This window comes from Astyanax mexicanus, chromosome 9 (genome assembly GCF_023375975.1).
Source record: "Astyanax mexicanus isolate ESR-SI-001 chromosome 9, AstMex3_surface, whole genome shotgun sequence".
Taxonomy (NCBI): Eukaryota; Metazoa; Chordata; class Actinopteri; order Characiformes; family Acestrorhamphidae; genus Astyanax; species Astyanax mexicanus.
In genome coordinates this window covers 38502702-38528096 of record NC_064416.1, presented here as the reverse complement: position 1 = coordinate 38528096, position 25395 = coordinate 38502702, and the positions used below count along the sequence as shown (strand labels likewise).

The 25395-nt window shown below is 39.6% G+C and overlaps 1 protein-coding gene across 1 annotated transcript in view; it reads right to left on the bottom strand.

Annotated features, from left to right (window-relative positions):
• Window positions 1-1451: 1451 nt before the first annotated feature.
• LOC103023502 (C-terminal Src kinase) overlaps window positions 1452-25395 on the bottom strand; it is an 88284-nt gene continuing 64340 nt past the window's right edge. The window contains exons 5-13 of the mRNA XM_022679827.2: window positions 18860-19079; window positions 14309-14402; window positions 13641-13706; window positions 10762-10861; window positions 9979-10069; window positions 8220-8293; window positions 7765-7960; window positions 5658-5744; window positions 1452-3938 (exon numbers count right to left, since the gene is read on the bottom strand). Coding sequence (XP_022535548.1) covers window positions 3756-3938; window positions 5658-5744; window positions 7765-7960; window positions 8220-8293; window positions 9979-10069; window positions 10762-10861; window positions 13641-13706; window positions 14309-14402; window positions 18860-19079 — 1111 coding nt within the window. The 3' untranslated portion in view covers window positions 1452-3755. The remainder of the gene's footprint in view (window positions 3939-5657; window positions 5745-7764; window positions 7961-8219; window positions 8294-9978; window positions 10070-10761; window positions 10862-13640; window positions 13707-14308; window positions 14403-18859; window positions 19080-25395) is intronic.

Here is a 25395-nt window from a genome sequence, read left to right as displayed (position 1 = left end):
CTCTGATTCTGCTCTGTTATCTCTATATGAGTGTATATAATGTTTGCTAATCAATAATATCAGTCACTTGCGCGTGCTTACTGTTGCTTGGACTACAGTTACGCCCTGGTCGCGTGAAGGAGCTTAAGGTGCTTACACACTAAACGCGGTATCCCGCGCTGCATTCCCCCTGTGCTGCCGATCTGCTGGTCGCTGGTCAGTTGTGTTTGCATTGTGTTGCCGCTGCGCGTCTCCTGCGTTTTTCTCTGGTCGCGTGAGTCACGTCATGCGTTTTCTGCCGCGGTACCGCTTGCCGCAAGGTCAAAGTTGAACCTGGTTGAACTTTGGCCGCGGTGAGCGGTATAGGCAGCCCCGCCGCAGAGCGCACTGACGCTAGAGAAACAACTTAATCTTATGGGGGTCAGCATACCGCAGCGCGCCTACCGCGTTCAGTGTGTAAACACCTTTACCCTGCGTTTGCCCGCATTACCCTCGATATTAAAAGTAAGGTATATTTCATGTTCAGAAATGATGCAAAGCCCATTGCAGCCCCCAGAACCAAACAAATTCTATTTTTAAGTCTTGGACATTAATCTCCACACATATCTCTTCTGAAAACCGTCAGGTGAGTGAAGTCCTTCTGTTCATTTGAGGTCAGATATATCTAGTGTCTGTTTAAGGCAAGGGTCGGCAATTAGTTTTGGCTGCGGAACAGATATTTTCCCAGATGTTTTTGGAAAATGAAGCAGTTTAACCCAAGAAGAAAGGAAACTAAAGTCACTCCGAGCGACAGAGAGACAGGGGAGGCGTGTAAACTAAAGTTTGCCAGAGAAGGATTTTATTTTTAACTTTTTAAATTATCATTCATTATAGTTCAAACAACCTCACGGGCCAGATGTTTCATGCTTGCGGGCCACCTGTTGCCGACCCCTGGTTTAGAGGTTGGCAAAATTAGATAAAATTACCAAATATACTCAGAAAAGTTAATGTGGCATACGGCTCATCTCCAATTTAAAGTGTACTACCGAGGTACATTTATTATTAAAATTGTGTTACTGTAGTAGATTTTTCGGAGTATAACAGCACTGCTAAAGTAAATTTATGATTAGAATAGCACTGCTGAAGTAAATTCACCATTAGAACAGTATTATTTAGTGTTTAGCCTTCGGCCAAATGTTTCATTTAGTTCGGTTTCAGGCGAAGTTTTCGTGTTCACCCCTGAACACCACGGTGGGCGGAGCCAGGTTACTCCAACCATGACCTGCAATTCTGAATATAGATTTCATTTGTGCAACACACACATCAAACAACTGTCAAACACACCCCAATCTGACATTAAGCAAGTCCATCAACGAGAGCAATGTGTCATGCCTCAACTGCTGACATTTAAATAAGGTCAGTCGCTGAGTGTGACGCTTACCATCCAACCACAGCACACCCCCCCCTCACCCAACACACACACACACATGCGATCCGTTCTGATGGAATGATTTATTCGTAATCATGGTAGTATAATAAAACAATGAACATTGAAAGCACTGACAAGTTAACCCAAGGCCTCTCTCTCTCTCTCTCGCGCACTCTCTCACTCGAGCATTGCATGCAGTACCGCCCTTCCCCCCGATTGCTCCACGTCCAAGTACTTCAGTTAAGTAAATCTCCTTTGTGTTCTTCTCATCGTATGTTTTTTTTTTTTTTTCTTCTTTTCTTGTTTTTTTTTGTTTAGTTTTTTTGGAGTCCTTAAAATATATTTTAATATAAAACAGAGTCCATCCATCCCTCCAGAAGGGTCAGCGGGCAAAACATGTCCGATTTTGGCTGGCGAGGTTGAGCCCGGCTGGGAAGTGCTCACATAGACGTAGATGTGTGTGCATGTCAGGAATTGTGTGTGTGTGTGTGTGTGTGTGTGCGTGTTTGAATATTAAGAAAGTGAGCATCCTCCCAGCTCTTCACTCTTGTCCCGCTCGGTCTGATGTTGTCGGACATGTTTATTTAGACCCATTATGGATGTAGACAGCAAATAAGCAAACAGACAAATCAACAACAACCAAAAAAGACGACTGTTAAAAAAAATGATAAAAAAGAGAATAAAAACAAACAAAAACAAACAAACAAACAAAACAAAACAAAAAATCAGTGTGGCAGCGGAAGGGAAACGAGACGCATCAGCCCTGCCATCTGGAGGCACTTTGGCACAGAGCGAACGCCTCTCTCTCTCTCTCTCTCTCTCTCTCTCACACACACACACTCTTACATACACTCAATCACAGGATAAGCATGTAGCTAGAACCTAGAACCCGTGCCACACAACACAAGAGAAATCTGAGGTACAGACAGAAGCCACAGTGAGACAGAGAGAAAATGCTTGAGTAAGAGCAAAAGAGAGAGTGTGAAAGAGAATGAGAGGGTGTGAGAGACAGAATGCAAGAGAAAATAATGACAGTAGAGGGAAAAGCGCAAAAAAGTGAGATACAACGAGAGACAAAAGCTTCGTCCACACAGCAGGAATATCATCATGTGTGGCACAGATCTGTGTGGCAGTGTGAACAGCATAAACACACTGAAACGGAATTCCAGTCAGAGCCACTTTTATATTACACGGCACCAAAATGCGACTCGGACTAAACAGCCAGAGCTGAAGTCAGTTAATATTTTTACATCAAGGAGAAAAGAAAATAGATGTCAGCAATGAGTGAGGGGTTCAGTGTTGGGATAATGACCTCAAAACTGGTAATAGTCCTGGGTGTAGTCTTACTTAATTAGAAGACTTAGGGAATTAGGATCGCAACCACTGTATGTTCCTAATAAAATGGCCATTTCCTTTAACCTTAATGTGTCCTTTTTACAGCAAGCCCTTCTATTACTTACTGGAACTCAAACTATGGTATTTGATAGCGCTTAAGTGATGCTGGAAAAGATGAAACTGAAACTTTACACGAAGCATTTCTTCTTTTGCGATTTGGTGAGAAAAATCAGATTTGGGCCACTTTAACCTGCTGTGTGAATGTAGCCTGAGAGTTTGAGAGAGCGTGTATGTGCAAAAAAGAGTAAGAGACAGAGAGATAGGGAAGAGAAGGAAGGAGAAAGAGAGAGAGAGACAGAGAGAGAGAGAGAAAGCTAGCATGTCACTGAGACAGATAAAGAAAAGCACCTGACACAACAACGGAGAAAAGGCCAGCCTTCCTCCCATTAATGTCATGCTGAAAAAAAAAAACGAGTGAGAGAAAAGGAAAGACAAGAGTGAAAGGGAAGGAGAGTGTGTGGGAGGAAGGAGAGAGACAGGAAGGGGGGAGAGAGGGAGGGACTGTGTGTGTAAGAGAGAGAGAGAGAGAGAGAGAGAGAGAGAGAGAGAAAGAGAGAGGCAACACTATGATATTGGCATGGAAAAATGACAAACAAAAAAAAGGCTGAAGAAACAGATATCATCAGGACGCTTTAACACACACCCACACACATTCATTCTCTCTTACACACTCTCTCTCTCACACACACACACACACACACACACAAAAGGAGGTCTAGTAAGGTCCTCCTCTGTCTACAGAAACACATCGCGAGTGCGTCCAGATCAACAGTCCAATAAAAGTCCGAAAGAGAACGAAAGCAAAAACCCAGAGCCTCTTCTCAAGCTTCGCTGCTCGTTGGTGACGGACACATCCTGGACCTTTCTGGACGTTCTGCTTCCAGGAGGCCGCCGCCGCTGCTGCTCCACCCGACTCCTAACCTCCCTACTACAACCTCTCCTCCTGGGTGAAGCCCCCTCCCTGGCGCTGGGCTCACAGATAGAGTTCTTTAGCTCTGATGTGCTGCAGCTTCTCGCGCAGCATCCGGAACGATGGCCTCATCACGGAGTCCAGGGTCCAACACTGCTTCATCAGGTCGTACACCACGGCCGGGCAGCCGTCCGGCGCGTCCATCTTATAGCCCTTCTCCACCCGCGGCACCACCTCCTTAAGCGGCTGTGGAGAACAGAGAGAGGTGTGAAGCGCAGGCGTCAAGTGCAAAATACAGAACAATGGATCGCACTGGCTCACACAGCTCACAGGGAAACTGAGGTGAAAAAGGAAATTTACACAATGTTCTCGTCATGCTCAGACATGTCTGCTTCTTTAGATTTAGCACTGAAGCTGTAAGGGCTAACATCTTAGATACCCACATTTAACAATAATATGAAGTCGATATCATGGAGCACTTTAAAGTTTAAAAGTACTGTATTTTTTGCACTATAAGGTGCACTTAAAATTTTATTGAATTTAATTTTCCCCAAAATCTTTAGTGCGCCTTATGTATGAATTGTGTATGAAGAATTTTCAGTTTGGTTCTCTAGCACAGAGACTCAAGACTTGAGCAATATAAGCATTAGCCACTTACCACGCTAAGTGCTAGCTCTTTTGCTGTTAAGAGGTGAGTATTATCAGCCTGTAGCCTGCTGCTGACCCCGGATAGCACTACTGGAGCAGCATTAGCATTCTACTTCTATTTCAGCAGGTCTTGCTGCTGGGTGGCAGGCAGTAGGAGGTAGATAAATAAGTAAAGCTAAGCTAAGCTAAGTAACAAAACTATAATAAAAAAAAAAGACTTTCTGTTAAAAGTCAAACGAGAGCTGGATGTTAATCTACACAGATTTCTCTCCTGAAAACTGTTTATTTGAGTTAAAGCACTTCCACAGCACTTTAGGGGCAGGCTACAGGCTCACGTCTAAACAGCGAAAGATCCAACGCGGTTAGCGGGTAATGGTAATGCTGCTCCAGCAGTGCTAGCCGGGGTTAGCCGCAGGCTGCAGGCCGATAATACTCACCTCTAAATGGGGAAATAGCGGTTAGCGGCTAATGCTAGTGCTACTCCAGCCTCGGTGCTGAAGAACTAAACAAAAACTCTTGTATAAAGCTGTACCTTACTTTACTGCTCCTTACAACCTGACTGGATTAGTTAAAATACACTGATAAGTTTTTCAGCAATGTTATGTTAGAACTGTAATGCAAGTAAAAAAATAACTTTTTACAGCTTTATTAGCTTGATTATTTTTTATTTTCTGAAATCTGTCTTAAAACTGTGTGGGGGTGTTCAGTAATCTCTAATCGACTTGTTTACATAGTGTGCGACACTATATGAGTCATTGTTAAAAATAAACATTGGACAAAGCTAAAAACAGCTGTAGCAGCTATTGTGAAGCAAGGATGTGGAAATAGTGCATCATACAGTAAGAGTTTAGCATTAAGACATATCTGTTTAACTGTCTGTAAGACAAGCAAATTGTCTTAGTGCCTTTTGTCTGCATGTGATAAAATAATACATAGCACACATTGTGAAAATGTCTATAAATATCATGACAATATGTTTTGCTGTTTTTTTTGTACACTATATGGAAAAAAGATACATAATGGGATGCCATGGATCAGACTCTCTAAATCAGAGATATTTACTGAATACACATCAGTGTGAACAAAACAGACATGAGATCATAAAGCTTTGACTGCCCTCTAGTGGACAATGCAAGAACAGCATAACTAAAATATATATAATGATATAATGTGAATATGGCAATTTCATGATCAATTGACCAATAGAAACGATCCAAACAGGCTTGTTGAGTTTGATTAAAAGTTCATGCAAGCTTTTGATTTATGGGGTGAAATATTTAAAATCAACTATTCATACACATAGGAAAAGTGGCTTACAATTCTTGGGTAAGGTACACGTCCAAAAGAGTAGATTTCCCAAAGCAAGACTCCGTAACTCCACACGTCAGACTTTGTGGAAAACCTCTGTGAAAAGAAAAATTAAAACAAAGAACTATGAATAAACAAATACATGTTTATTTCTTTAAAGTCAGTTTCTTTATCACAGAGCCACTGCATGCTGAGACCGGGATTTAGCTATATATTCCTCTCCTAAAGTTTCCTAAACCTTCCCCAGCTGATCCCAGCGCTCAAACACAGGGGTAGCCATTCCTGCTGCTGGAGATAACACACCTGGACTCTAAAAGCAGCTGACTTCAACTGAGTTCGGAAGTAAAAGCAGCATGCTGTAGATCTCCTGCAGTAGAAACGGGCACTCTGAGGTGAAATATAAGCTTAGGAAATGTAATAAACATCTGGTATCAGTCTGTTTGTTTTAAAGATAAATCATGAATCATCTGACAGCACATCCCTGAGTTCATGTCACCTTTTTTTCCCCAGACTATATGGCGTACTATAAATAAACATCTATTTTCTGGTCTCTTTTATTTATGGTATATTTATTTTTTTTGCATGACTGGACTTTAATATAAGTTTGTCTCTTAATGTCCTGTAAGTAGTGCATATAATATAAAACATTATGGCTTTGATTGAAAGCTTTTATTAGTATTTGGTTTACTTTGTACCACAAAATTCAACAATATATAAAGAAATCAAGACTTTCTAACAGAAAAACAGCGGAAAAATGCAAACAATAGACCTTATAAAAAGAGATACGCCGACAAATGTAACACTGCTTCTTTTACAAAAACTAAATATTTTAAATAGATTTATAAACACTATAAATAGACCTAAAATACTCAAAATATAAGTATTCAAAATATATTTCTCAAAAGTTTTATTGCACAAATAAGACAAGTTTAATATCAGCTTAAACATGTTATTCTTGAAGCCATTAGAGGCATTAAAGTATTAAAATAATCCATAACTCCCTTCTTTCTTGAGTTAACAAATAAATTCAGTTCAGTGTGCATTAATATTATACTTCAAGCTACAGTATTAATATATTTAAACAGAGCTATAGTTACTGCTCTTGAAGTTTATTTGCACCTCGTATCCAGTGTTTTATCACTTGTGCTGAGTAATGATTCTGTTCCCTGCTCCCCGATTCTGGGCTTGTCCGGGAAACTTTTTTTGAGCTGTGGTTAATTCCATTCCTCTCTTATTCTTAAGAGTGCATAGTTGCGAAAGCTTTGTTTTTTTTTTTTTTTTTTTATATCTTGGATAAAACACTCATACGATGGAGAACAGCAGCAGAAGCTCCTCAGATAAAGTGTTCTTCTCATATCACATAATATTTCTCCAGGTGGGACAGAGTGTGACAAGTGTTTGACTTCACAAAGCTGAGCTACTGTCACTCCAGAGCATAGACTGTGTATAGCTGGACAGAGCATCGTCTCTCAAAAGTGAAGCCACCACAGGTCGGGCGCCCCCTGCTGTTCGGTTGCAGAAAGCTGTGTCTACCTCCATTATTTAAATGTAACAGCTAGTGTAACCTCTGTTTATATTGTCAAATTTTTATATCCCCACCGAATTAGTTTTTTAAAACGTTATTCAGCTCTATTCAAAAAGGTGTGGTTATTGTAAAAGGGCTGGGTTACATCTAGCCGGGGTGGGACCAATGACTGTATGGGTGGGACCATAGACTGTGTGAGCTCTGTGGAGGCAGCCCTCAGGGGCGGGGTTATTTAAATGAGTAGGAGCTCTCCACAGTCTTTCTCCCTCCTCTGGTCTCTACTGCGCTCTACAGACTCGGGTTTCGGGATCGCCAACATGGCGGAAGATTTTGGCTTCATTTTCATTGAATGAATGGAAACAACGACACGGCGTCCATCTTTTTTACAGTCTTTGCTCCAGAGTGTTAGCTTGTTAGGCTAACTGGCTAGCATTAGCTAGCGAGCTGTACCAGTGTGCTTCTTATGCGGTGCTATTCTACACAGCACTCCACAGCGCCTCTAGTGGTATGTGAAAAATGCATAGCGATATTAATTTCCCCTCCAATATACCCCCTAGCACCAGTAGTAATATTAGAATAACTGGATATAACCTTCTCTCTGAGTGCCTCCGGTGACGTCCATTTAACAGGCAGCTTGGCCGTGTCCTGGGTGGACGAAGCTTCCTTGGTCAGACCGAAGTCGCTGACTTTAGCGATGTTGTCTTCGGAAACCAGAACGTTCCGAGCTGCGAGATCCCTGTGCACGAAGTTATTCACCTCGAGGTACTCCATAGCTTCACACACATCACTGAAGAAAAAGAAAGAAAAGAAAGGAAAAAGTGAAAAAGAGGGAGAGAGATGCGTGGGGCATCCATGAGAGAAAGAGAGATTAAAAGGAAGGAAGAAAAAGAGAGAGACGGAATAAATACATGATGTATCAATCAGTGGATTAGGAGGAACATGCCTTTAAAGGCTTTTAAATTGCTCCAGACAGCAGAATCACAAGTTCACAGAATAAAGATGAGAAGTCACCATCAAAGCTGCTGTTTGAAGGCAGCGGAACTCACAGTGAAAATTTGAGCAGGCAATCTCCTCCCAGCACGGTGCGTCCTCGTGAGCGCAGGTAATCCACTAGACTGCCCTGTTTTCAATCCACACACACACACACACACACACACACACACACACACACACACACACACACACACACACACACACAGAAAAACATATAGAAATGCTGTTTAGTTTTGTGCTATATATTACAAATGCCAAATTGCACTTGAGGCATTTAATGCGTAACAGTTTACCATAAATTTCATTTAATAAAATTCACTATTTTCTACTTACCACCATAAGAGCTGACCAGCTAAGATGTGATATTCTAAGTCTGCTAAATCTAGAGTGGGTTCAGCTGGATGTAAATTCATTATAAACTATTACCTCAGGTAGTGCTGGGCGATTTTTACGATTAATTCGGTTAATTCAAACAACAGTTTCAATGCGATTTTTAAAATGAAATAATCGCAATTTTACTAACAAAAAAAATGATCTTTTTAATCTGAAATATCCAAAAACGTTACTTATTTTTGAAGTGTTTATCAGTCTTACCTTGGTTACTGGCTCCTCCCACAGACTAACATGCGCATATTTTCTAAACATACCGAAAAAAGATCTAGCACTGTGACATAAACACCCGGTGGGATAAAGAATATATAATATTTAGCTAGAAATAAATTTGACAATATCGAAAAACTGCAGCATCATCGCTCTCTAAAATAATAATAATCTCTCTTCAAGGTTTCTTCTGTAACTGTAACTGCAATTTAGTGAATTATTTCTCAATTTGATTATGAACGCATGGGCTTAAAAAAAAACAATGCTTTGAATTATTGATCCACTCAGTTTTATTTTTTACAGGTAGTTTTGAACCATTTCTTTGTCATGTTTAGTTTGATTTTTAATAGTGGGGAAAAAAAATAGATTAAAATCAAAAATCTGATTTTTTGTAAAAAAAAAAAAAAAAAAAAAAAAAAAAAAATCCTAAGATTTTTTTTAGGATATAATCGTCCAGCACAAAACTCAGGAGGTGGCTTGGGAACACCAACATCTACCAGTCAGACAGTACCAGTCTGAAGTTTGGACACACATTCTCATTTATATTTGTATTATTTATCTAACTGTAGATTAATATTAAAGTGTTTAAAACTATTAAGGAACACATATGCAGAAGAAAAATCAGCTCAGTACACTAGCTAAGTACCTCTAGAACCACTTTAAAAAATGTGATTAATTAATAAATAATTGCATATATGCTTCTTCATAGCTTTGATATGTTTAATATTAATCTACAATTTTAATATATTAATATACTAATGTAAAGAATAAAACAAAAAAAAAAACTAAGAAAAAACAATAAATGAGAAGGGATAGGTGTCTAAACCTTGGACTGGTCCTGTATATAAGCTGTGAGGTGTTATCTTGTCAAGACATGTTTTCTGTGTATCTGGAATATTTTAGAAAAGGCATTACCAACCCAGAGTGGACAGTGGAGTGAGTGAGAATGATCATGACAGACGGTGTCTGGCTAGAATTGTCAGCGCATTGCCATACATTGAAATGCTATAATATTAGATTTAGATTAAAACAAACCTAAAGTAAAAAGCAATTATTGTAAACCAAACATTTTGGATAATGAAAAGAATCTGAGCTGATTGGAAAACTAAGGAAATTCTACACAGAGAATAGAATGAAAATGCATAAGTCCCTATTTATCACTTTAGTTAATACAGATATTGACTGTAAATCAGCTAATGATAATAAACAGACCTTGGCCATGTATTCAGTGACGATGAAGAGACTTCCTCTCTCCTCTACAATCACTCCCAACAGCTGCACCAGGTTATTGTGCCTCAGCTGCCTGCAAAGAGACCAGCATACAGACCAGGTGTCAGATGGCAAGACAGGAAAAGGTCAGCAATATGGTGTAGAACTGTTAAAAACTGATGGAGGAGATGATTAAATGTAAGGAAAGGCAGGAAAAGCAAAAGAAATACACGAGAGGGAATAAAGTAAGATAAAAGAGTTTAGGAAGAGGGCTCTGAGTGGTCCAGTGGATGATGAGCTACCACTGTGATCTGAGGATCTGCAGTTTGAATCCTGATCATGCTGCTTGCCATCAGCAGCTGGAGTCCGAGAGAACACAATTGGCAATGATCTCTCTGGGTCTCACAACTGGCACTGCCCTCTTCATTCAATCCTACATCACTCCTGAAGGTAATATCGGTCAGCACAGGCTTCTGTTAGCTAATATACCAGAGCAGAGTCGCTGCGCTTTCCTCCGAGGTACATCAGTGGCAGTTCGAACACTAGGCTGTGGAAGGCTTTACATGTACCTAGAGAGGCATGCACTAGTCTTCACTCTCCTGGAGCATTATCAGTGTAATAGAGTCCTAATGAGTGGATTGGCTAATAAGTATAGTAAAAAAAATTGGGATAGAAATGGAATAGAAATTTTAAAAAATTATAAAATAAAATAAAAAAGTGTGGAAATATCAGAGGGTAGTGTAAAGATTAAAGGACAGGTAAAAGGCTGAGGATGGAGGGACTCACGTCATAACTGAGGCCTCAGCGATGAAGGCTTGTGCCGTGGCGTCGTGTTTGATACATTTCACTGCCACTTTGGTCCCTCTGTAGTCTCCCACCATTACATCTGAGAGGAGAGAAATACAGAAATTGTGCTTAAGGTGTGATTCTCTGATTACATTACTGACTAGTGTGATTATTACTGCAGAATTCAATTTAAACTGATCAAAATCAAAAGCTTTTTATTTTATTAATTTTTTTTTAATTTTTTTTTATTTTTCTTATGTGTTTGGTATACCAAAAAAAAGTTCCCTCTACAATAAACCCTAATAGCAGCATCTGGTACCAAGTTGTTGGGCACTTCAGCAAGGTCCTTAAAACACACCCCTCTTATGCCAAGCTCAGACTACACTACATTTTTGTCCCTCACGATGTTCACTATGTCAGATTAAGCAGTTATTTTGGTATCGTCCGCGTCCTTGCGTGAGTTCATAAGTCATCGCGAGGGAGAAGCATAGAATCTGACAATCACGGCTACAGAAGCCCTTTGCGTGATGGAAGCGCTTTTGTGCTCAGAAAAACAAAAAAAAAAAGAGGGAAAAGCGACGGTGTACTCCAGAGAGAACTTGAGGTAAGTTATAGTAAAGACGTAGCTACTTAGGTTTCAGTGCCTGTAAACAGAATATCTCATGGATGAAGTAGATTATTAGATGATTATTAGATTATTCTTCTGTTTCTCTGGTCCAGTGAACTGCAGGAGCAGTTTTCTTTTCTCATGTTTACATCTGTGCACCACAGAACGCTCTGTCTTCCTATTGGTCAGCGTCAGGAAGAACGTCGTGGAGCATGTCAAAAGCGGCGATAAAATACAAAAAATTCTAACATGCTAGTCTTTCCGTCGTACGCTCCGACGGCATCACTTATGTCAAATTACTAGGGGTGTGACGAGACACCAATATCACGAGACGAGACGAGACACGATAATGGGTTCACGAGAACGAGACGAGATTTTTAAATAAAATTTTAAAGAAAACGTCAAAAATGAAAAATAGCTTGAAAACTAGAGTTTTATTTGACAAAATCATATAACGCAAACTTAACAGGTTTCTCTCACACATTGATTCTATAAGAAATAGAAATAAGAATAAGATAAAAAATAAAAAAACAACTTTTCTAGGTCTTATATAGTGCAAACAATAAGTGCAAACCACAACCAGTCATATTAAGACTATGGTTTGTGTTTTTCTCTCCTAAATCTCTCTCTATGCATTTAACTATGCATAACCAAAACCAGTCATATTAAAACTATGCTTACAGTGCAAAAAGAGACAGAACATACAGTACAGAGCTAAGGGATTAGTACAACTGCCTATGAAACAGTCACATTGTTAGTATTTACAAGGGCTGTGAATCTTTGGGACAGTAAGAGCACTGTCACGCAAGCTTTTTTCCTGTACCGCGGAGCTTTTTAACTGTACTGCGGAGCTTTTTTCCTGTACTGCGGCGCTTTTTAACTGTACTGCGGAGCTTTTTACCTGTACCGCGGAGCTTTTTAACTGTACCGCGGAGCTTTTTAACTGTACTGCGGAGCTTTTTACCTGTACCGCGGAGCTTTTTAACTGTACTGCGGAGCTTTTTTCCTTTACTGCGGCGCTTTTTAACTGTACTGCGGAGCTTTTTACCTGTACCGCGGAGCTTTTTAACTGTACCGCGGAGCTTTTTAACTGTACTGCGGAGCTTTTTACCTGTACCGCGGAGCTTTTTAACTGTACTGCGGAGCTTTTTTCCTGTACTGCGGCGCTTTTTAACTGTACTGCGGAGCTTTTTACCTGTACCGCGGAGCTTTTTAACTGTACCGCGGAGCTTTTTAACTGTACTGCGGAGCTTTTTTCCTGTACTGCGGTGCTTTTTAACTGTACTGCGGAGCTTTTTTCCTGTACCGCGGCGCTTTTTAACTGTACTGCGGAGCTTTTTAACTGTACCGTGGAGCTTTTTAACTGTACTGCGGAGCTTTTTTCCTGTACCGCGGCGCTTTTTAACTGTACTGCGGAGCTTTTTTCCTGTACTGCGGTGCTTTTTAACTGTACCGCGGAGCTTTTTAACTGTACTGCGGCGCTTTTTAACTGTACTGCGGAGCTTTTTTTCCTGTACTGCGGCGCTTTTTAACTGTACTGCGTAGCTTTTTTCCTGTACTGCGGCGCTTTTTAACTGTACTGCGTAGCTTTTTTCCTGTACTGCGGCGCTTTTTAACTGTACTGCGGCGCTTTTTAACTGTACTGCGTAGCTTTTTAACTGTACTGCGGAGCTTTTTTCCTGTACCGCGGTGCTTTTTAACTGTACTGCGGAGCTTTTTAACTCTACCGTGGAGCTTTTTAACTGTACCGTGGAGCTCACCTACTGTTTTTTCCCCGCCGAGACAGGTTTAAGCTTGACGAGAAATATCGTCACGTTTTAATCTCGCGAGATCTCGTGCCACGAGAACTCGTCACACCCCTACAAATTACTGCTCTTTGACTGTGTCACACTACTTATCCGACACATGCAATTCGTCAGCGCCGACAAAATTGGGCTTAAATCGTTTAGTCTGATCCGGGCATTAGTAATCTAAGGCTATTCTGTCCATAAGAAGCAGAGATAATGATCATAAAACCTTTCTTGTGAAAAGTAGTCTATTATTGTTCACACTACACTGGATGGCTGTCATAGACTTTGGTGCTGACACCTTGTTGTAGGTTCCTCTGCCGATCACTTTAGGAAAGGCATTTAGGACAGAGTCAGGTCTTTTTTTTTTTTTTTGCTCAGTCTCCTACATTTCACATGTTGTCTAAGAGAACCAGCCGGTTCATGGTCATAATGTGTTTGGATTATCACACGTATTCACACACACACACGTATTCCACATGTACCTCCAAACTCTCCTTTGCCGATGGTCTGTATAAGCTTCAGGTCCTTCCTGCTTAGAGCCCAGCCACCTGCACAGATCAGACAAGAAGGTCAGAAATCCCTTCAGAAAAAGCAAATTGTTGTGCTTCATTCTAAAACACCTGAACTATAATTGAAATTATACCACAGTTCCGACCCTGCAATGTGATTGGCGATAACGCACTGTAACCGAAGCTCTTCGTGTATTACTCTGCCACATACAGGTAACCTAGCAACGATGCAGCGCTTCCAAACCAAATGCGATTTAGAAATATGCATTATTACACAACAATATCAGGTTAAGAGTTGTAAAGCGCTTCTGTTCATTTACAGTACGCTTAGATTTGCACAATTTGACTGAATTGTTTATAACCAAACAGATCATACTTTCTCGTCCTGTTTTACTCAAAATCTTTCAATAAACAGCAGTAATGGAACTGTGGTATAACCGCAATAATACACTCAAGGTTCGTGCTATAAAGTGTAATATTGGCACTGCTGTGAGGCAGTCGTAGGCCAGAGGCTGAAGGCCTCGAGTGTATTATTGCTTAAATATGTATTAACATTTTTGTCAGCTGAAAATGTACATTAAGCATGGAAACTTAGTACATTAAATATAAAATATTAAATCATTTTAAAAAAGCCTACTTACTTCTGGAGAACTCATCCTGGGCTGCTACCGTCCCCTCCATCAACTTTGGCTTGATCAGTCGAGTACAAAGTCCGTCTGCATCTTTGGTGTAATGCTGAAAAATATATAAAACGAGAGGTTTAGTAATCGTATTGGTAAGGAGAAAATGGCACTTTCCAGGTTGTGTGGTATAAGTGATTTGTAATGTATCGATCACACTTCTTGTGAATCAAATCCTTATAGCTATAGTTTGGTAGCCATGATAAATATAAAAGTAGCCCAAAAAAATCCCTCACACACACCTAAATTTTTACCTACAATTAACAAAAAAGGTCTAGTTTAGCAGGAAAACTGCAAACATGGCAACTCAGGTTACAAAGGCAATTCAAGAGCTCAATGTAAAGGAAATATTAATTCTAAAGTTAATGATGATAAATAAATGAATAATACAGGAATAATACATTGACTTAATGGCAATTTACATGATTTAAATACATCCATTTAAAAAACATCCTTACAGTACAAGAGAGGGATTACATTTTTGACCAAACACGGTCAAATTCAAAGTGATATTTTCTGTTAATACTTACATTTCTACTGAAGACATTTAGGTAGAATTTCCTGAAAATTACAACACCCTGCATGTGAGAACGTCACTTTTTTATAAGCTTTGTCATTTTATATAGGTATATTAGATAGCTAAATGTGTAGGGCCCTAAAAGTTTAGCTTTCAACATGCAGTAAAACATGCATTGGATCGAAAGCCTCACCAATAGAAAATACAAATGGAGGGAATTAAAAAAAATTGTACCTAATGGACTAATCGAAAAAACAATTGTCAGATTAGTCAACTACTAATATAGTCATTAGTTGCAGCTCTAAACTCTAGCATTTAGTATTAAAGGATTTTGAGGTGAAAGCAATCGAGGAAACATCAGTCCTTTACTCTTGTCCTAAACTTCTCTAACTGCTGAGGCAAATCTAGCAAGTTAACAGTATAGACGTAACATTAAAGCACTAAACTCTCCTGTTCCTGTACCTGCAGGGGGCAGCAGTGAACCAGAGCTCAGGGGCTGATCTGCACATGCATGCTTACACATGCGTTACAACATTCCAGTCAAGCTTTCCTCGTGCAGGGTTAAGAGAAGACGTGCTTTCAGAGCACATACTTCATGTAGAAATATCTGCAGGGGAAATCTGTGCTGAAAGATCTAGAAACTACAAAATGATACAAAACGTCTGGATAAACAGCTGAATATCTCTTTAACAGACAGCTCCATCACACACACACTCACTATTGCTGATTCACAGTGTTTACTGTGATAGCAATTAGGAGAGCATGAAAACGGCCTGACAGCACAGCGGAAGTGGGGGGCAGAAATGACAAGAAACGGGGAAGAAAAAACAAAAAAGAATATGTGGAATTTTGTTCTCGACTGAAATGCAGAAAGGGCAAGTCACTCACGCACACACGTCTCACACACACACACTCATTCTCAGGGGAGATGGACGAAGAACAGTGTAGACAGCATTCTGAGACAACGAGAGGCGAGCATAGGCGCACAGCATTTCTCAGCAGGGGAAGATCAGAAAAAAAACTAATATATGCTTATAAAGCGTATATATTCATCCTGGCACAAAGTATCTCAGAGAAACCTGACCCATATAAACTTCCGGCTGTGGCCAATAACAGTGATTACACTGAGGCAAAAAACTTATTTAGTCAGATACTGATTGTACAAATTCTCCTACTAAGAAAAAAAAAAGAAGTCTGTAATTTTTACAATAGAGAAAAATGAGAAATAATAATCCAGGAAATCACATTGTAGGACTTTTAAAGAATTTATTTGTAACCAAAGGTCAAAGGTTTCCTGTAGGTCTTCACCAGGTTAGCGCAGACACTGTAGCTGGTATTTTGGCCCATTCCTGCATGCAGATCTCCTTTACAGCTGTGATGTTTTGGGGTTGTCGCTGGGCAACACAGACTTTCATCTCCCTCCACAATTTTTCTATGGGGATGAGGTCTGGAGACTAGGCTAGGCCACTCGAGAACCTTGAAAATCTTTTTAAGGAGCCACTCTTTCGTTGTCCGAGCGGCGTGTTTGGGATCATCGTCATGCTGGAAGACCCAGCCATGTTCCAGCTTCAATTCTCTAACTGATGGAAAGAGGTTTTTGTTTAAAATCTCACTATACATTAGCCCATTCATTCAAATGTCTTCCTTAAAGGTCACCTTCCGTCGTTTTTTCTTTCATTTTAAAATGTCTAGTTGTGGTCTCTAGTATGAATGAATGACATGTGAGCCGTTTTTGTAAAAAAAAGTGCTCAGGTGTCTCTGTATAGCTCTTTTTTAATGGACTGTTTTAGGGGTGTGTCCAAAATGACCGGATTCCAGCTTTGCTCATGAATATTCATACATGCAAACAGCATGCAAATATCTCTCCTCTGATTGGCTAGGAGCACTGCGACGCCCCTCCACCGCTCTGCCGCTCACTGCCTCCCACCTCCTAACTGATGAGCGGTGATGTTGTGTCGCTTCAGCTCCGCCTCTGGGAGTTTCTCGAGCCAAGGTGGGCTGGTCTGTGAGTTTCTGCCTACGTAGGCAGAAAGATAATTCAAAATTCACCCGTTTTTCGGAGGGGGGGAGGGGGGATTTCTTTGCTTAGCTCCTGCAGACAATGGGGGCTGCAAAACAGTTTAATGTGCAGGTGTACACATTCAACTCGGAGAGACCTACTGTATTCCACAAAAAACAAGAAAAATCGGATTTTCGCGGAAGGTGAGCTTTAATACAGATCAGTCGTCCCAGTCATCCTGTCCCCTTTGCAGATTAAACAGCCCCAAAGCATGATGCTACCACCCTCATGCTTCACGGTAGGTATGGTGTTAAAACCTCAAAACAGGACGAGTTACGTTTTTTTTTTTTTTTTTTTTACAAAAAAGTTCTATTTTAATTTCAGCTGACTACAAGATGTTCTCTCAATCTTCTTCTCGATCATCAATATGCTCTCATATACATGTACTTGCTTAAGCAGAGGGACACGTCTGACACTGTATGATTTGAGTCCCTCTCAGCGTAGTGTGTTACTGATGGGCGTTATTGTTACTATGGTCTCAGCTCTCTGCAAGTCATTCATCAGGTCCCTGCATGTAGTTCTGGGATTTTTGCTCATCGTTCTCACCCTATGATCATTTTAACCCCGTGGCATAAGATCTTGCGTGGAGTCCCAGATCAAGAGAGGTTGGTTACCAATGGTCTTATGATTTTTACATGTTCAAGGCAAAATTTCTGAGCATAAGATCTTTAAAACATCAGTGCAGAAATGGACAATAAAACCAAAAATCTACTAAATGTTAAAAAAACATTTATTTAAGCAATGTTGACACAATCTTTAATAATAATAAAATGTGTGTCAGATCCTGAGAGCTAACTCTGAGCTGATGTATTTTTTTTTTAGCTCAAAATAGCTTTTCTCAGTCGATAAATGGAAACACATTTGTAGATTGCAAATTCCCATAACTTTACCAAAACTTTCCGGGTATTTATATTTTTCCAAAACTTATCCAAGCCTCGAAATTGCCATTTTTAAATTTTTTGTGAATGTACGAACCCTGTATTGAGGAATCACTCCTCCCAGCCTGGTGCAGGTCTACAATTTTCTTACTGGTGTCCTTCGACAGCTTTTTGGTCTTGGCCACGGTTGAGTTTGGAGTCTAGGCTTTGGACAGGTGTCTTTTATATAGATAACAAGGTCAAACAGGTGCAGTTAATACAGGTAATGAGTGGAGGACAGAGAAGCCTCTTTAAGAAGTTGTTACAGGTCTTTGAGAGCCAGAAATATTGCTTGTTTGGGGATGACCACATAATTATTTTCCACCATAATTTATAAAGAAATTACTTTAAAAATCCTATAGATTTCCTGTTTTATCTTTATGACGAAAATTACAGACATATCTCATATTTCTTAGTAGGAGAACTTGCACAATCAGTGGCTGACTAAATACTTTTTTTTTGCCCCACAGTATAATTTCTCAAGATTGTTAACAAGCTAAAATGGTGCAACTTAAAAAACTATATAGAAAAACTTTCATAGCAGCTTACATTTAGTACCAGTCAAAAGTTTGGATACACCTCTTCTCATTTCAATGCGTTTTCTTTCTTTTTATATATGTATATATATTTTTTTACATTGTAAATGTATTATTCAAGACATCAAAGCTATACAGGAACATGTGGAATTTTGGTATCGTATATTGATAGTGTCAGATTGTTGACTGTTGTGTTTTTAAAATTCCGACCATTTAGATAGCAGTGTTGTATTCCCTCATTAGATCCCACTGTTCTGATTGGATAAAAAAAAGTGAACTTTCCTTTTTTACTCAGATTTTTTTAAATATGATAATTTATATACTATGACTGTATAGTATTGTATTATATTGTGATGTATTGAATCGAAACCCCTATTTCATGATACATATATATATAGTATATAGTCACATACAAGACACATCGCCCTAGTATTTAGTAGAGGTAACCCTGTCAGGCTGGACTCACGCTCGGGTGCTCCTCACCTCCACCAGCTGCATGAGGTTCTCGAAGAACTCCTCCTCGTCGATGGAGAGTTTGCCGTTGTGGTAGATGATGCGATAGTGCTCCACCTTCCCCTCGCAGCTCACACACAGCGTGTAGTCGCCAGGGTAGTTGGTGCTCTCCCGCACCAGATACAGACCCGTCTCCGGCGGGTACAGCAGCCGCTCCGCCTGGTCCCGCGTGATCTTACCATGAAACCATCTACAGAGAGAAAGAAAGAAAAACAGAGACGGAAAGATGTGGTTAGAAAGAACATTGTAGCTTGTTTGCAGTTTGCTAAAGAACATGTGTGGCTACTGGAATGTTTTGTGTAGGCCTGTCAAAATAATTGCAATATCGATAATCGTGATATCGTCTATTGTATTTACTTGTACATTTGCTCACACATATAATAGTGAACAGTATTTTAGCCAGTCATGCTTCAGTAACTGTGACTCATACACACAGTGTGGAATAAAGCAGGTAAAGATATAAGTATACAATTTCCAAACTAATTATAATAAATGATTATTAAAATTTTTGCTGTCTTTAAAAAAGTGTATAATTACTTGTTATGCTATTCTGTTATCATTATTTCAGTGGCATTTAATAGTCTTAAAATTACAAAAATATGTTGTATCGCAATCATTTCTGCGACAATATATCGCCCACAAAAATTCTTATCGTGACAGGCCTTGGGGGGATTTGGGTTTGGGTGCTCACACCAAATACTAAAAGCAAAGGTTCACAAATATGTAATATTTGTAAAACTTGGTTCCTTTTATCTACTTAGGACTTCTGATGATAAAATCTGATGATGTTTTAGGTCAATTTATGCAAAATAAAAATAAATTATTAGGGGGTTCACAAACTTTCAAGCACCACTGTATATAACATCCGTATACTGAACATCTAAATCTGATTCTGGGTCAGGTACACCCCTAATGTTAACATTTTTTGAGCTGGATTACTCGCAGGCAGTTCATGACAGTTGATGATGACTGCATTGTACTGGTTAGCCAGGACAAATCTTGGTGTTTGATATGATGTGTATGATGTCTGTACCTTATTGTTATAAACAATAAACAGAATGATAAATTGTCAATGTCTGTTTTTTCCCACTTACACAATAAAAAGTTTTTTTTTTTTTTTTTTTTTGCCATTTTGGCCAAATAATATCGAAAACCCTGTGCATCCGTACTAAAGGCATGTAGGCATGTTTTTAGAGCTAGACTCTGTACATTAGCACTCTGTACAGCATTATTATGAAAGTGGGTAAATTACCTCTGTGGTTTGACCATGTCTACAGCCGGCACTGCTCATAGTGTTCACTAATCTAAAAGAGAGGTAGCTAAAACTGGACAATGACTCACTATCAACTTTCTGTTTAACCACAGCTTCAATAGAAAAAGCTAAAGAAACAAGTGTCTACGCACTGCCTTATATAAACACACAGTAGCAATGTTTCAACCTCTCGAGTTTATATTAGACAAAAAAGTGAAAAAAAACTGAAAGAAAAGCAGCTTTATATTGGGGGCCGGTTGTGACATCACAATCCCAATTTATCTGAACCACAAATGTATAACCAAAAAATGTCTACATATACAATAATAAATTATACACTGAAAAAATTCAATAAACTATAAAGGAAATGTATGGCTATTAAATAAAAAAAATTAACATAAAGAGACGGAGTCTGAAGAACCGTGGATCGAATGTAAAATTACTTGGGTTTAATGAGCCATCGAAGAAATAGGGCTGAACAACAATTCAGTATCAAAGTATAAAAACTGTATGATTTTAAAGGTGAAGTTTATAGGTGCTCATTTTTGGTAGTCAGGCTTATATTCAACTTTGGAAAAATAATCAAGAATAATTAGGAAAAGTTATTTTTTTCTTCTTTATTTATAAGAGTGCACTGTAAGATGTTGTGGGTCTATATCAGTGATGTCAGTAACGCATTACTCTAATCTGATCGCTATCTTCTTAGTATGAAGTAATGTAACGTGTTACTATTTCAAATGCAGTAATCAGATTATAGTTACTTAACCAAGTCACTGTGCTTTCCTTTTTTGTTATTGTCCTTATTAAAAAGATATTGTAGCATTTTGCTGGATTGGATGGATGGATTGGATGGATGGATTGGATGGATGGATAGATAATTATTTATACCACCAGCTCAAACAAGGCAAAATGTGAGGGGTAGTTTGAGAGAGGCACTGGGTGATGTATGGGTTTAGAGGCAGGGCAGGAGGGAGAGCTGATTGGCTGAGCGACAGCAGCAGCAGTATAGCGGTGAGGACGCAGATAATTGGACGTCAGCAGGTGGGCAGTATTATTGATTGACTGATCTGCACATGCGTACCAAAGTATATGGACACATCATCCACACCTATAGCAGACTTGAAACTGAGAGGGAGAGATGACTAGAACAAAAGCATTTTTTAAGGGTTAGGAAATGTTTCTAAAATTTTCATGTGTTAATAACTTAAAAGGAACACATTTCAGCTATTAATGGAAAAAATATGGTTTAGGGTTTAGTGACTCTTTAAACATGCAGTTGTTTGAGTAACAGTAAAATGTAATCACAATATACAAATAATATGCAGGATAATACACCTTTTAAATAATAGGCAAGCAACACATTCTGGACTGCAGAGAGTAAATGTGGTCTAGAAGTCAGGAAACAGGTCCTAAATGTTCACAATGGCTAAAAGAGGTTAGAATGAGCATATCGTCTGCTGTCAGATTTAGCTAGTTGTGGTTTTTTGGGTCAGTCAGAACAAGCTGGTGCCCTAAAACAACAGGAAGCAGTACTTCTTCTCACCCATCTACACCCTCGCACCCACACACTCCACTGAGAAGAGCTAGCTGCTTATAATATTGGCAGGGAAACCTAGATCAGGGGTTTGGTTCAAAACTCTCAGGAGCTTTGGATGACATAATTGTCCTCTCCACTTATATTCTGCTCTAGAAACTCCAGGGCTGAGTGAATTGAAACGACAGGCTTTCAGATGCAACATACGAGGCATGTGTTTGCTATAAAGAGGTCTTCAGCAAAAATGGAAACGTTAGCATCACTTCAAAGCATCAAACACACACTTATCTCTTTTTTTCTCCCAGTCCTGCTCATCTTCTCTCTGATCAGGAATTAAATGGAACACGGCAGAACCTCAAAAGCAGTTCACACTGCAAAGCATCAGGATATATATATCCTGACGCTTTTATATATATATTTACACTGTTGATTCCTACAGCAGAGATGTATTAAATATATAACAAACATTTTTTTAAAAAACATCACATTTTCGTAAATGTTATTATTTGTGGTGTCAATTGATTTAAAAAATTATCAGATTTATCACTAAAATATTCTGTGATTAACTGTCATTAATCGCACTTGAATGAATGTAAGACATGTAAAATGCTATTATATTTATATTAGTAGTGTCAATTAAAATACTATAGTATATACTTACGTATGTTTAAGGGGAGATAAACTCAACATGGGGCGCTAAAATACAGCATTATAAATTGTATAGAGAAACCTTTTTTTTTTACTTTATTATAAACATCTCAGCTTGGTTGTAAGGATTTCTGAATTAGAGCTTAATTTGCTTTTAATTTGTATTTAAGGTTGTTTTTTACTCCTGTAGTTGTTTCTATGGTCCAGATCAGTTGATTAGTTTGTTTATGTGAAAAGTTTCTCCCTCTGTTTGGTTTGGTTTCAAACAGGTATAAACTTAAACACACTGATAAACCAGGTGAGCACATTGTCTCCTCTGATTGGCCAGAGCTATCTGGTGTGGAAGTAAAAAAAAAAGTAAATATAGTGAAGAGTTTTTTTTTTTTTCAGTGTGTATATCTGTACAGTGCGAAGCTGCTTTAACAAAGAACGCTAAAAAAAATGCAGCTGAGCTTTCAAACACAGTGTTTTTTTTAATGGGACTTGCAGTGCAGATGTGAGCAGTGAACGCCGCACATTCTGCATGTGTAAATAGCATGGAGCAGCAGAGACAGTGTTTGATCATAGCAGTATACTATCTGATTTATATAAGATTAAACTGCGTGTTTAGAACTGTGCGTTCTCACCACAAGCGAACCAATACAGAAAAAATATTGCACATTGGGAGGGGCAGATTCCAACGGGGAGAAGGGGGGTAAACAACGCACTTAACCTGCCCCTTTGAGCCCTTAGTCAGCACCCTTGGGCTCAACAGTACATTCCATGCATCACTTTTCGGCATGTAGGACTGCCGAAAAGTAGCTTTGGCCATTGGCAGATTTTTATCATTGCCAGCTTGAATACAGACTTTTACATGGTGAAAAACAGATCTTGCTTTTGGGATTCAGCTTTTCACTCTGCAGGAGCGCCTCCAAACCAGCAGCCAGCCTGAAACGAGTGTTCATCACCACTCACTCCACAAAGCTGAGTTCATTACAGTACCCTCGCTCCAGTCCGATCAAAGTGTGGGGTTATTATGATATACTGATGGAAAGGAACGGTAACGAGATAAGTTGAAACTTCATGTTACAAAAGTGACCATACACGCAGCACTGGGAGTGGATAGCTTCCACAGCAGAGTCCGTTTGAAGCTAGCCAAAGTCAGCTGCAGCGCTCAGCAGACACCCCTTCTAATCAACGCATTCAGCTACATTAGGTTTTACCAATTGGTGGTACAAACGCTTAAATGCACAGATGCTGCTCGTCTAGTTCCTACAGAGAAACAAATGAAGCCAAACGAATAGGAGCCTCCAGAGTAGATAATAAATGTAAATGCCCAATGTCAGGCCTGGGTATAAAGGTATAAAAAGGGGTATAAAGTCCCCCAAAAGTGGTGTACTCTGTTCCTGAACAGTGGAAAGGACAGTGATGATGCAGAAGCACAGAAGAAGGTTCTGTAGGACACCAGTAGAAATGTTTGGACGTTGTGGAATAAACAGAAGCTGTGGCTTTAGAATGCAGAGGTCAGAATGACCCCTTATTCAGTTACAATGCTGTGCAGTGTAAGGTAATTAAAGCTGGAGATGGACTGTGCGTGGAGTGTGTGTGTGTTTGTGTGTGTGTGTGTATGTGTGTGTGTCTCCTCCGGGAGCTGCTCAGACACTGGGTGCTCTGTGGAAAAGCTGCTTACTGCAAGCTCGAGTTGATTAGATCAGTGTGGCTGCAGTTCCTAAAGTCCCACTAATCTCCCAGCCAGAGCCATCCGAGAACCATAACACACACAAACAGAGAGAGAGAGAGAGAGAGAGAGAGAGAGAGAGAGAGAGAGAGAGAGAGAGAAGTGAGAGAGAGAGAAGAGGAGAAGGCAAGAGAGCATGCAAGACAGAGTGAGAGGATAACAAGAGACAGAAAGCAGAAAGGTAGAGCCAGAGAAAGTGCGTGTAAGAGGGTGAGAGACCGAAGGAGAGTGAGGAAGAGTGAACTGATAAAGATGGGGGAACACAGATAGGCATAAAAAAAAGAAGAGAAAGCAAATACAAAACAGAGAAAGAGAGGAAATGCAAGAGATAGCAAGAAAGGGAGAGCTTTATAGAGAAAAATGATGAGATATTTTAAGAAGAACAAGAGTCTAAGATAGAAGAGTGGGAGAGAGAAAGGGGGAGAGGGAGAAAGAAAAAAGACAGAGTGAAAAGAGAAGAGAGAGAGGGAGAAAGAGAGATGATTGAGAAAGACAGACAATGAATGAGAAATAGGGATAGGGAAAGAGAAGAGGAACAAGCAAGCCAGGGAGATTGAGAGAGTAGGATAACAGAAGAGACAGAAAGCAGAAAAGGAAGAGTAAGGGAGAGTGAGTGTAAGAGGAAGAATATATGAGAATGAGAGAGAGAGAGGGAGGGAGAGGGAGAAAGAGATGATTGAGAAAGTCAGACAATGAATGAGAAAGAGGGATAGGGAAAGAGAAGAGGAACAAGCAAGCCAGGGAGATTGAGAGAGTAGGATAACAGAAGAGACAGAAAGCAGAAAAGGAAGAGCGAGGAAGAGTAAGGGAGAGTGAGTGTAAGAGGAAGAATATGAGAGAGAGAGAGAGAGAGAAAGAGAGAGAGAGAGAGAGAGAGAGAGAGTGCAAAGGAGCCAGAAAGAGATAGAACGATGTAGAGACAACTGAAGAAGACAAAGAAGAGTGAATGTGTGAGAGGATGAAAGATAGTAAGAAAAGTAGAGTCTGATAAGGAGGGATGGAGATAAAAATAATGAGACATTTCAAGGTGAACAAGAGTCAAAGACAAGAGAGAAAGAAAAAAGGAGAGTAAATAGAAAGAAGAGATCAGAAAGCTGAGAGTGAGAGACGATTAAGAAAGACAATGAATGAGAAAAAGGGATAGAGAAAGAGAAAAGAAGAGAAAGCAAGAGAGCAAGCAAGGGAGTTTGAGAGAGTAGGATAAGAGAAGAGAGAAATCACGAGAGTAAGAGCAAGGTAGAGTGAGTGAAAGAGTAAGAGAGAGAGAGAGAGAGAGAGCGCAATAGGGAGGATAGCAAGAGACAGAACAATTAAGAGACAATTAAAGAAGACAAAGAAGAGTGAATAATATGCGA